This window comes from Palaemon carinicauda, chromosome 35 (assembly GCF_036898095.1).
Source record: "Palaemon carinicauda isolate YSFRI2023 chromosome 35, ASM3689809v2, whole genome shotgun sequence".
Taxonomy (NCBI): domain Eukaryota; kingdom Metazoa; phylum Arthropoda; class Malacostraca; order Decapoda; family Palaemonidae; genus Palaemon; species Palaemon carinicauda.
Genome location: NC_090759.1, coordinates 19,480,986 through 19,494,492, shown reverse-complemented (window position 1 = coordinate 19,494,492; position 13,507 = coordinate 19,480,986). Strand labels below are relative to the sequence as shown.

The 13,507-nt window shown below is 43.3% G+C and overlaps 1 protein-coding gene across 5 annotated transcripts in view; it reads left to right on the top strand.

The window, feature by feature from the left end:
• LOC137627651 (obscurin-like) overlaps positions 1 to 13,507 on the top strand; it is a 253,347-nt gene that overhangs the window by 78,517 nt on the left and 161,323 nt on the right. For 4 of the 5 annotated variants that reach the window (XM_068358802.1, XM_068358799.1, XM_068358798.1 and 1 more), the window contains exon 13: positions 10,222 to 10,316. The exons of the other annotated variant lie outside the window; for it this stretch is intronic. In XM_068358802.1, the coding sequence (XP_068214903.1) occupies positions 10,222 to 10,316 (95 nt within the window). The remainder of the gene's footprint in view (positions 1 to 10,221; positions 10,317 to 13,507) is intronic. 5 annotated transcript variants of the gene reach the window in all.

Genomic DNA, 13,507 nt, shown 5'->3' with positions numbered 1-13,507 from the left:
GGTGGAACAATTGACAAAAAGGTAAGGTATAATAATGCCGTGAGTGATGATATATACAAATACTCAGAGGTCAAAAATTTACAAATATAGTAATAGTAATCAGGTGCGAAACCCACGAATACAAATAGGGTATAAATGAGGCAGGTAAGGGGGAGAGATAAAATGACAAAGAATTAACATGTGAGTTACCTGGGGGTAACTACGCTCCCTGCAGCTACTGTAGGAAATTTAAGGGCTTCCAAATGTTTAAGGTAGTGTTTCTTGAACACAGACGGTGATTTCCACCCTGTATACCTGGAAAGGTCCGTAAAATTCATGTGGTGAAAAAAGTTCACCGAAGTAGCAACCGCTCTGATATCATGTGCAAGAGGAAAAGAGTCAGGGCTAACTTGTTTAATAAAATACAAAATTTGTTGCCTGATCCCTTTAATGGTAATGGTACCGCCTTGTTCTCTAACGAATAGAGGCCCCGAGGAGTTAGAGGAGGTCCGGGATAAATAAGACCTAAGAGTAGTAACAGGGCACAGAGACGGATCTTGCGTGAGGGGAACAATTTTCCAGGAGGACCATCTGTTCTGAGGGTCTTCGTTCTTAGCTAAAAAGAATTTGTTAGGTGAAAGAAGGACCTCTCCCAAAGGAAGGAACTCAATATGACCCGGGTCTCTTGACAAGGCTGCCAGTTCAGAAATTCTTGCCCCGGAAGCCAAGCTCACCAGGAAAAGTGTTTTCCTGAGAAGGGGAATGTAATCACAAGAACTGTTAATGGTATCAGAAGCCAATTTGAGTACATCATTAAGGAACCAGGTAACCGGGGTAGGACGAGTAACCGGTTTCAGTCTGGCACAGGCTTTCGGAATTGAAGCTAACAAAGAGTCGGTTAAGTCTATGTTAAAACCCACTAGGAAGATCTTTTTCAAAGCAGATTTAATAGTGGTGATAGTATTGGCTGCCAGACCTGATTCTAATAAAGTTCTAAAGAAAGTGACTGTAAGGTTCAAGTTCATACAGTGTACGTCTGAGTCTATCAAAAATTTAGCCAACTTTTTAACCACAGAATCATATTGGCGGATGGTGGAATCCCGTTTATCTGATTCTAGGAACAGAGTGTTTTGAGGATCGATATTGGCACCATGCATGGCCGCAAACTTCATGAAGTCCATAAAGTTAGGGCGCTCTGAATGTTTGAGAAAGCGTACACAACGCGTGTTTGTACTATCTGAGACAGAACCGGATTGGGTATCGGGTGAGGATGTAGTCTCAACTCTCGCAGGAGAGGGTACCAATTGCTCTTGGGCCAGTTGGGTGCGACCAAGGCTACTTGTCCCTTGAAGGATCTCAGTTTGTCTAGGACTTTCAGTAAAAGATTCACCGGGGGAAAGAGATAAATCCTTTCCCAGATGTCCCAATTCTGTGACATGGCGTCTGTGGCGTAAGCCTGAGGGTCTAGATTGGGAGCCACATATACTCTCAATTTGTGGTTGGACTCCGTGGCGAAGAGGTCCACTTGGAGACCGGGAACCCGAGAGAGAATCCACCGGAATGACTTTAGATCGAGTGACCATTCCGATTCTAGAGGGGAGGTCCGGGACAAGGCGTCTGCCACTACGTTCCGGACTCCCGCCAGGTGGACAGCTGAAAGATGCCAACGGTTCGAGGCTGCTAGGGAGAATATGGCTACTAGAACATGGTTCAGAGGCCCTGATTTTGATCCGCCTCTGTTGAGGCAGCGGACCACCACTTCGCTGTCGAGAACCAGACGAAGGTGTTGTCTCTTGGGTAGAGTGAGACGCTTCAGGGTTAGAAGAACTGCCATGGCCTCCAGCACATTGATGTGAAATTGGCGGAATAAGGGAGACCAAAGACCTTGAACTTTCCTGAGCTGAGAATAGCCGCCCCAACCTGATAGGGATGCGTCCGTGTGAATGATTAACTTCGGAGGCGGAAATCGAAGGGGAACTGACTTTGACAGATTGTTGGCCCTTGTCCAAGGAAGAAGTCTTTCCCGGAGAATAGGAGGAAGACGGACTTTCCTGTCCCGGAGCTTCCGGTTCGCCCTCGAACGCCAGACACGATTGATATCTTTCAATTTTGCCTTCAGAAGTAGATCCGTCACTGAGGCAAATTGAAGGGACCCTAGGATCCTCTCTTGGAGTCGTCTGGAACTTACTTTGTCTTTGAGAAAGCGTTTGGTGTTCCTTGCAATCTCTAACCTCTTGGGTTTGGGAAGACACAGAGTATGAGATATAAGATCCCATTGCAGGCCGAGCCATTGGAACTTTGATTTCGGAAGAAGACGGGACTTCTTGAAGTTGATCTGGAAGCCTAGAGATTGAAGGTATTGGATGACTCTGTGAGTGGCTTTTAGGCAATTTTGGGAGGTGTCTGACCAAATGAGCCAGTCGTCCAGATAGGCCACTACTTGAATCCCTTGATTTCTGAGTTCCTGAACAGCAACTTCTGCTAACTTTGTGAAGATCCTTGGGGCGATGTTGAGCCCGAAAGGCATCACCTTGAAGGAGTAATTTTTGTCCCCTAGGCGGAAGCCTAGACACGGACGGAAGTGTCTCGCTATCGGGACGTGATAATAGGCGTCTGTAAGATCGATAGAGGTGGTGACGGCCCCACGGGGAAGTAAGGTCCGCACCTGCGAGACGGTAAGCATTCGAAACTTGTCGCATTGAATGGACAAGTTGAGAAGGGATAGGTCTAGAAGCACTCTTCTCTTGTCCGAATCCTTCTTCGGGACACTGAACAGCCGACCCTGAAACTTCAGGTGTTTCGTTTCTTGTATGGCGTTCTTTTGTAACAGGTCCTGGACAAATTCAACTAGGTCCGGAGTGGAATGTTGATGAAATCTGTTCGGAGGAGGAGGTCCTTGAATCCAACTCCACCCCAGTCCCTTGGAGATGATACTGAAAGCCCAGGGACTGAACCTCCATTTGTTGCGGAAGGCATAAAGCCTCCCCCCTACCCGCTGCACCTCAGTATTGGCTTGAGGAGTTGCCTCCACGTCCGTCTCGGAAGTTCTTTCCCTTGCGAAAGAATCTGCCTCTACCTCTGTTCTGGTTTGAACCACGGTGGTAGCCTCTACCTCTGTTATAACTCTGGGAAGAGCCTTGAGCCTCATAAGACTGGTTAAAGGCTGGAGAGGTGGTGGAGGCACCGGGAAGCTGGCTCTTAGGGAGCAGAACGGTGACATAGTCGTCCGATGAAGGAGCCTGAGAGGTGGAAGGCTGTGCAGAAGCAGCAGGAGATGGAGGAAGAGGCTGTCGGAAAATGGACGAACTACTCTGCTGTTGCCGGAACTGGGTGGAGGTATACGGGCGGAGCTTCTTCCTACCCCGGGCTTGGTAATTTGCGGGGTCATATTTCCGCTTAGGAGTCAAACCCCAACGGGCTTTAAGGCTCTGATTGACTCTAGTAGCCTCTGCCAAGACTTCCTCCACAAGATCCTCAGGGAAGAGATTTGAACCCCAGCAAGAGGACCGGATAAGTTTATTAGGCTCGTGCCTAATAGTCGCCTCAGCCAGGACGTGTTTGCGGCACCTACGTTTAGCCATAGCAAAGTCATATAAATCAAAATATAATGACTGCAACGTAGCCTTATTGAGAGACTTAAAGATACTCTCAGTATCATAAGTTAAGGCTATCGACTCCGTAGATGTGGCCAAGTTCAAAGTTCGGCCAACACGTAGGCGGGAATCATCCTCCTGTTTAATAAGAGATTCCGGGAGACGGGGAAGCCGCTCACTAAACATAACTGAAGCACAGTCCGCTGTTAGCTTGCCAGAAGCAAAAGTGGTATGGACATTGTCCCAACACTCATTACCTGAAGGAAGGAGGAGGGAGATCGGATCCACCTCTCGGATGGGAGGCAAGGGCTTCTCCTCCAGAGCATATTGGAAAGCAAGCTCTGCTACCTTATTGACGCATGGAGTCACGGTGTTTTTGTCTATTAAGAACATTGTGAAGGAACTCTTATAAGGCGTTAACATGGTATTGGTGCAACCAATATCATTCAGGAACCTAGCCCAAACCGATTGGGCTTGTTCTTTTGAGAAAATGACAGTCTCTTTGGGGACCTTATCCAGCCGAACCAGAGCTTCCTCGGTAAGCCTGGCATAACCATGAAATGGAAATGCTAGACCAGGAGGAAAGAATTCAAAATCCTCTAGAGGACGAGTGCCAAGACCTTCCAATGTTAACATCCCGTCTGAGAATGGGGAATGAAGAGCCATGCGCCAAGGGTTATTCTTGGTAAACGGCGGGAGCTTAGAGGCATCCGGGATGAGAGAGCTTTGAACTCGCTCCGGAGCACCTTGCTCTAATGCCCCAAGTCTCTGACCAATGTTAGAGAACATCGTGTCCATCTTGGCCTGCATTTCCGACACAATCTTGGATTGCATCTCCGACACGATGCGAAGCATGGCTGATTCGGAAAGGCCCGGGCTAGGAGCAGAAGTGGCGGATTGTACTCCCGGGTCGTGAGACTTAGAGGAGGAGCCGGAAGCCTTAGATGACGGGTTTGTATTTAGCTTGGAACTATGGGAAGCCTTGTGGGGCTTACGAGCTTTTGGCAAAGTTCTAGACGTAGACTTATCTTTGGGGGGAACCGGGTGTGATCGATGAGACGAATCACGGTCCCCAGAAAAACCATGAAAAGAAGAGCGATCAGATGAAGAAGAAAGAGCGGGGCTGAGGATAGGAATCTCAGCGCCGGTAACACTTGCCTCACTTACCACCCTACCTGCATCCGGATCGTCCAATAACATGGGTTCAACATCCAAGTTCATGGAAGCAACATTGTCTTCCAGATCTCCGGGGGCATCCAACGGATCTTGTTCCTGGTCGATGAATCCCGCTATGGTGGCATCAATGTCGGCAATGATGGGTGCCGCAACATGCCTAGCCACAGCGGCTGAAGACTTGGCATTAGGGTAGATCATGGCACAGTAGTCTTCAGATAGGACGTAAGGCTGTTTAGATTTAACGTTTCTGGCAAATCCCCCAACCCACACTTTCAGTGTGGCCCGAGCCGCAGTCTTCTGCTCCGGGGATGCCTGAAATAATAGTGGGAATTATAAAAAGGGAGATTCCCGGTGGTCCTTCAAGACCATATAAATCTTACTAAATAGTGTATGTATACCAAAAAAGGTAAAATAATTAGAAAGGCAACATAGCCAACGGGACTCACCGAATCAGATCCGAGGGTGGTGATGAGGTCAAAACAGACCATACAGTTATCAGGGTGCCAGACCACTATGTCCTCCAGCTGAACTCCGCAGAGGGCGTGGGACCTACATACCGTATGGCCACAAGGCGGATGAAGAACAGCCGCACAGGCCGTCGTCTGACAATGCACCATCTATAAAAAGAATAGTATATGAGAAACTGTAATTCTCTTAAGTAGGGGCGGGTCCGGAGGACCCGGGACTAACACAAGTCTAACTTAAGACTAGAGCTTAACTTTAATACTCTTAAGTAGGGGCGGGTCCGGAGGACCCGGGCCTAAACATAAGTCTAACTTAAGACTAGAGTATAGCTATCCATTCCGGTCGAGCCGGGATCATAAAAAGGATGCAACAAAGAATTAAGACACATGGTGTCTGATTTCCCGGAGCGAGGTTAAGCCCCGGGCCGGGAAATAATAGTATAACCATAAACCAATACATATAGGAACTCCGGGATAGTGATCTGTCATATATAATCCTATATAATCATAGGAACTGTTATAAATTAATAGGGGGGCGGAACTGTAGATAAGAACCGCCAACCGAACCCGGAGGGTTTCGTATAACATAATAAAAGTGTGATAGGTGAATATAAAATAGGGTGCACCGGGATCCTACTCTGTTGACCGGTGGCCAACCCGTCTAGACAGAGACGAAACCGCCGGGACACCCGGAGGACAAAGTCCATAAACACTGAACTACCCCCTCTAAAAGGAGGGAAGGCAACGGTCCCCTAGGGGAGGGGGGGGGAGAGAAGCCTAGCCACCAACCTAGCGAGAGGGGGAGCTTGGGGGAGGATCACGTGATACGGAGCAGCAGGGCTACCAACTGACGATCCCCAAACACTACCAGACAGATCATACGGAGTAATAAGCACAAATATTCATTATAATAGTAATAGCGTTGAAAATTATATAAATATACACATAAAAAATTTTAGGGCAAGGCATGCAACATAATAAATAAATCCCAAAGGACAACACCTGATGGCTTATATAATAAAATTGCCGCCTAGTAACGAAGGTCGGCAAGCCATCTACGATACGTAACTTGATATCGGCCCTAAATATGAACCACAAGGGTTCTAAACGCTAAATAATGAATATCCACAATAACATATAAAAAACTTTTAACTAATAATAAAAATAATACACTTAGTAACACCGCGAGTGAAACTAAAAGCTCTCAAAACAGGAGTACCAACCGTAAGCGGGATCGAGCAAGACCGATATGAACGAAGAGAATAAACTCCTATAATTTAAATATTAAACGATCTAGATTGCTCAAAACACAGCAAAACATAGCTTGGTACTTAACTTAGACGGTGTCTCCTGGGAAACCGATGAAGAAGCCATAATCCAGTGGAAAATAAGCAAAATACGAGAGCACAAAAAAAGCGGGTTACAACACAGGCGTGCTAAAAAGGAGTTGGGTTCTGAGCGGATGCAGAGTTGGTGGTGCCGAGTGAGGTTGAACGGCTCTCCTCTATTGGGGTCTTTGTCGTGGATGAATCTAAATAGTGCGGGACCTCTGGATTATACGCCCAATTTTATACCGACACCAATAAGTGAGCGAGCTAGTTAACCTAGCACTCCTTTACATTTTTTCTCTGGTATATTTAGCAGTAAATTACCTAAGAATAAGTGCTAATAGGAGCTTATTCACTGGCCGGCACAGGTTCAAGCCCAGAAATATATATATATATATATATATATATATATATATATATATATATATATATATATATATATATATATATATATATATATATATATATATATATATATATATATATTCTTTTCTTATTCCCTCTTTATTAAATAAAACGTTTGATATTATCTTTTTCTCTTCGTATGGCTGCTGTAATTCCTTTATTTTTTTCTCTCGTCGCTGAGGTGTGGACAGTAGAGTATGAAATGGGCGAGGGCCTCTGTTTCTGCTCCATATTGCTTACATTCTGCACTTCCTCTTAATTCATGTCTTTTCCTTCCATTTAGTCTTAGGCTGTTGGCACTAGCTCAATGCATGATAACTGAATCTGGGTTTTTTTTTTCCTGTTGCACATGGGAATTAAATGCCCTCCAGAGCTCCGGTGTAGGACTTTATGGCCCCAAAATCATAAATACAACACAACAAACACACTTTCGCACTCTTACAAATACAGGGTAATGTTCTTGGCCCATTACTTTTCATACTATATACACATGACAGGTAGTTTGGCCTAGAAAACAAGCTCGTTACATAATATGCAGATGATGCTACTCTCTTTGCATCAATTCTATCTCCTGAATGCATAATTGGGGTTTCTGAATTCCTTGATAGAGACCTAGCTAAAATTAGTGCATCGTGCATATCATGGGGCATGAAGTTGAATCCTAACAAAACTCAAGTATGCTTGTAATTAGGTCAAGGACAGTGGTTCCTCAACATCCGGATCTTAGCATTGATAATGTTTCTTTAACTCTGTGTAACTCTTTTCAAATTTTAGGTGTGATTCCTGATAGTAAATTTACATTTGAAAAATACATTAGGCCTATGTCTTCTTTAATTACACAAAAAAAAATTGTTTTATTGAGAAAGTCTTTTAAGAATCTCGGTGATCAATCTATGCTGAAGAAATTTTTTAATTCTTTCAGTCTCCCTTGTTTCGAGTGTTGTTTTCCTGTCTGGTCTTCAGCTGCCGATTGTCATCTTAATTTGTTGGACAGGAACTTACGGTTTATTAAATTTCTTATTGCTGATTCATGATATTAATCTCTGGCACCATCGTTCAATTAGTTCATTATGCATGTTGTATGAATTTTTTTTTTTTTATAATTCTGGCCATTTCTTGTGTTCAGATCTTCCCGGACAGTACCATCCTGTATGTAGTACTGGGTTTGCAATTAATTCTAATAGTCAGGCGTTCTCCACCATGAGGCTCAATACTACACAGTATTCTAGAATTTTTATTTCAGTTGTGACCAAGTTGTGGAATGATCTTCTTAATCGGGTAGTTGAATCAGTAGAACTTCAAAAAAATTCAAACTTCTAGCAAATTTTTTTTATGTTGAACAGGCTGACAATCTTTTTATAGTTTATATTGGACAGTGATCGTACCAACTGTGATGTATGGATCGGAGTTGTGGGGAATGAAGTGACGGAGAGACAGAAATTGAATGTGTTTGAGATGAAGTGTCTAAGGAGTATGGCTGGTGTATCTCGAGTAGATAGGGTTAGGAACGAAGTGGTGAGGGTGAGAATGGGTATAAGAAATGAGTTAGCAGGTAGAGTGGATTTGAATGTGTTGAGGTGATTTGGCCATGTTGAGAGAATGGAAGTGGCTGTCTGCTAAAGAAGGTGATGAATGCAAGAGTTGATGGGAGAAGTACAAGAGGAAGGCCAAGGTTTAGGTGGATGGATGGAGTGAAGAAAGGTGGGTGATAGGAGGATAGATGTGAGAGAGGCAAGAGAGCTTGCTAGAAATAGGAATGAGTGGCGAGCGATTGTGACGCAGTTCCGGTAGGCCCTGCTGCTTCCTCCAGTGCCATAGATGACCGCGTAGGCAGTAGCAGCAGTAGGGGATTCAGCGTTATGAAGCTTCATCTGTGGTGGATAATGGGGGAGGGTGGGCTGTGGCACCCTAGCAGTACCAGCCGAACTCGGTTGAGTCCCTTGTCAGGCTGGGAGGGACATAGAGAGGAGTGGTCCCCTTTTTTGTTTCATTTGTTTGATGTCGGCAACTCCCCAAAATTGGGGGAAGTGCCTTTGTATATGTATGTATGGTATGACATATCTGTTTTGATATTGTTACTGCTCTTGAAATATAATATATCAAGTGTTCATTTCTTCTCTTATAATCTATTTACTTCCTTTCCTCATTGGGCTATTTTCCATGTTGAAGCCTTTGGGTTTATAGCATCCTGCTTTTCCAAATACAGTTGTAACTTAGCTAATAATAATAATAATAATAATAATAATAATAATAATAATTATGATGATGATGATAATAATATGGCAGCTGTGAGATAAGTTTTTGTTTATTGACGAGACGAATGTTTACTTTGGATAGCATTCTGACAGAAAGCAGATGTGAAGCATCCACTTATATGAGGTGGAAGGCCAGCACCTTGTGCCCTAAAATTATCATTTGTATTATAATCACCGTTTTAAAACTACTATAGCTCTGCTTTTTTTTCATTAAATGTATTGTAATTGATATAAGGTAGGACTATATGTTCTCCCTTATTTCACTGTATGCTTTTTCCCTTTGGAGTATGTGGCGGCTGAAGGCGTTTACCTTCTACTGCCTTCTCCGAAGCTCAACGGCGAATACTATGATTTGAAGTTCTTTGGCATCCAAATATATATATATATATATATATATATATATATATATATATATATATATATATATATATATATATATATATATATATATATATATATATAAAACATAATGAATGAATGATTTGAAGTTCTTTGGCATCCATACATATACATATATATATATATATATATATATATATATATATATATATATATATATATATATATATATATATATATATATATATATTCTTCTTTGCATCTTTTCCCATTTTCATGTAGGGTCGATGTTTCTGACCAGCTTTCTCCATCTACCTCTGTTCCACACTTCATAACTGGTTAATTCCTTTGATCGAAGGTCATCCTTGATACAGTCCATCCACCCTCATACCTAAAGTCATACCAATCCTTTCTGTGTATTGCCCTGATCAAGGTCACCCATATTTTGTTGGGTTGTTGTAAGCGATCAGACAAAAATCTCCCACCAACACCAGTCCGCACTAGCCAGCGTGGCGATAAAATCTGGTCAAACTCCAGACCTGTCTGAGGCCTTTGCACCGCAGTGGTCTAGAAACGGCTACATTTGGTGTTGTATATGTACACATGTATGCTTATATTTAAAGACATTATATTTATTTCATTATGATAGAACCTGACTCCATTCCCCTCCTTTTTCATTCAGGTCCTAGATGTGAACGAGTCAATAATTTCACGGCTATCTTTGGAGGCACTGCGAGTATCACTTGTGAAGAGAAAAACATTCCGCAAGATACAGAGGTAAGTTAAATGGCCATCCTTTATCTATATTTGAATAATGATAGCCAATCACGCAATCATCAAAATAGATTATCTATCAGAAAAATCTTTTTCCGACCAAGTGATAGAAGGAAGTTACCTCGAATGTCATTTTCTTGGACAAGTTTTTTTAGCTGATAGGGAAGATGAGTGAATGAATAGTGAGGACAGTTACCTAACTATTCATGGTAGGGAATAGTTAAGTATTAGTAAGAGTAATGTAAAGTGTCTTTTAACCACAACTGAATTTGTGGGTTGTGGTGGCGGATGTGGTAACGTCCGTGACTGGTTAACTCCAAACTGGTGTTCGAGTCCCGCTCAAATTCCGTAGTTTATTTGCTCGCTGCAATCTTACCATCTTTGTGAGCTAAGAATAGGGGGTTTAGGGGAGCCTATAGGTCTATCTTCTGAGTCATCAGCAGCCATTGCCTGGCCCTCCTTGGTCCTAGTTTAGGTGGAGAGGGGGCTCAGGCACCAATCATATGCATACTTGGTCAGTGTCTAGTCTAGGGCATTGTCCTGCTCGATAGGGCAATGTCAGTGTCCCTTGCCTCTGCCATTCTTGAGCGACCTTAAAAGTACATTTTTCTTGTTATGGTCTTAAAGTGAATTTAGTGCAACAATTGCTTATTTTTCATTTAGTTTTTGTTTTCTGGTATTCTTAGCTAATAGCTTAATATTTTTGATGTTGAAGTTAAATTTTGTGGATTTTGCCAAATGGGAGTTTTTGAGAGACTGTGGGCTTTGTTCCAACCCATAATCTTCATAATCTTCCCTGTCTATGAAGTAGATTCTCGGTCTTTTGGAAAAAGACTACAGTATATAGACGGGAACGTCCCTGCTTGGCTATTTTCTGATCTGGGATTCGAGACGAGATCAACCTCGATAGTTTCTTTTAGTGTCTACAACCTCACCATCCATGTGTGCTAAGGATGGCGGGTTTGGGGGAGCCCATAGGTCTACCTTCTGAGTCATCAGCAGCCATTGTCTGTCCCTCCCTGGTCCTAGCTTTGATGGAGCGCCGATCATTTCCATTATTATTATTATTTCTACTAGCTAAGCTACAACCCTAGTTGGAAAAGGAGGATGCTGTAACAACAGGAAAAATAGGCCAGTGAGGAAAGGAAATAAACACTACAAGAGATGTCATGAACCAATAAAGTACAATGTTTCAAGAACAGTAGCAACATTAAAATGAAATAAAATATATGGTCAGTCTGGGGCATTGTCACTACCCTTTGCCTCTGCCATTCATGAGTGACCTTTAAACCTTCAAACAGTTGTGGACACATTGGGTAGATAGGAAATAATTCCAAATCTGCTCCAGCAGAAGTTACAATGGGGACACTTTTTATCTGCCTTTGATCTTGTCGCCAATGGAGGTTGTGCCACCAAAAGTTGTGGAAACGCTTGAAGGGTGAGACTGAGTAACCCACTGCAGTTACAGGTCGCTAAATGTCCCATGATTTCTGTAGAATAGTAATAACCATCTGTACTTACAAGGGCAGATAGGTTGGTTGCACACCATCAATATGAATGCTCGGTGCATCCATTCATTATTTGCTCAGTATTACATACATATACCAAAGGCACTTCCCCCAATTTTGGGGGGTAGCCGACAACAACAAGAAACAAAACAAAAAGGGGACCTCTACTCTCTACGTTCCTCCAGCCTAACCAGGGACTCAGCCGTGTTCAGCTGGTACTGCTAGGGTGCCACAGCCCAACCTCCCACATTTCCACCACAGATGAAGCTTCATACTGTTGAGTCCCCTACTGCTGCTACCTCCGCGGTCATCTAAGGCACCGGAGGAAGCAGCAGGGCCTACCGGAACTGCGTCACAATCGCTCGCCATTCATTCCTATTTCTAGCACGCTCTCTTGCCTCTCTCACATCTATCCTCCTATCACCCAGAGCTTTCTTCACACCATCCATCCACCCAAACCTTGGCCTTCCTCTTGTACTTCTCCCATCAACTCTTGCATTCATCACCTTCTTTAGCAGACAGCTATTTTCCATTCTCTCAACATGGCCAAACCACCTCAACACATTCATATCCACTCTAGCCGCTAACTCATTTCTTACACCCGTTCTCACCCTCACCACTTCATTCCTAACCCTATCTACTCGAGATACACCAGCCATACTCCTCAGACACTTCATCTCAAACACATTCAATTTCTGTCTCTCCATCACTTTCATTCCCCACAACTCCGATCCATACATCACAGTTGGTACAATCACTTTCTCATATAGAACTCTCTTTACATTCATGCCCAATCCTCTATTTTTTACTACTCCCTTAACTGCCCCCAACACTTTGCAACCTTCATTCACTCTCTGACGTACATCTGCTTCCACTCCACCATTTGCTGCAACAACAGACCCCAAGTACTTAAACTGATCCACCTACTCAAGTAACTCTCCATTCAACATGACATTCAACCTTGCACCACCTTCCCTTCTCGTACATCTCATAACCTTACTCTTACCCACATTAACTCTCAACTTCCTTCTCTCACACACCCTTCCAAATTCTGTCACTAGTCGGTCAAGCTTCTCTTCTGTGTCTGCTACCAGTACAGTATCATCCGCAAACAACAACTGATTTACCTCCCATTCATGATCATTCTCGCCTACCAGTTTTAATCCTCGTCCAAGCACTCTAGCATTCACCTCTCTCACCACTCCATCAACATACAAGTTAAACAACCACGGCGACATCACACATCCCTGTCTCAGCCCCACTCTCACCGGAAACCAATCGCTCACCTCATTTCCTATTCTAACACATGCTTTACTACCTGTGTAGAAACTTTTCACTGCTTGCAACAACCTTCCACCAACTCCATATAACCTCATCACATTCCACATTGCTTCCCTATCAACTCTATCATATGCTTTCTCCAGATCCATAAACGCAACATACACCTCCTTACCTTTTGCTAAATATTTCTCGCATATCTGCCTAACTGTAAAAATCTGATTCATACAACCCCTACCTCTTCTAAAACCACCCTGTACTTCCAAGATTGCATTCTCTGTTTTATCCTTAATCCTATTAATCAGTATTCTACCATACACTTTTCCAACTACACTCAACAAACTAATACCTCTTGAATTACAACACTCATGCACATCTCCCTTACCCTTATATAGTGGTACAATACAT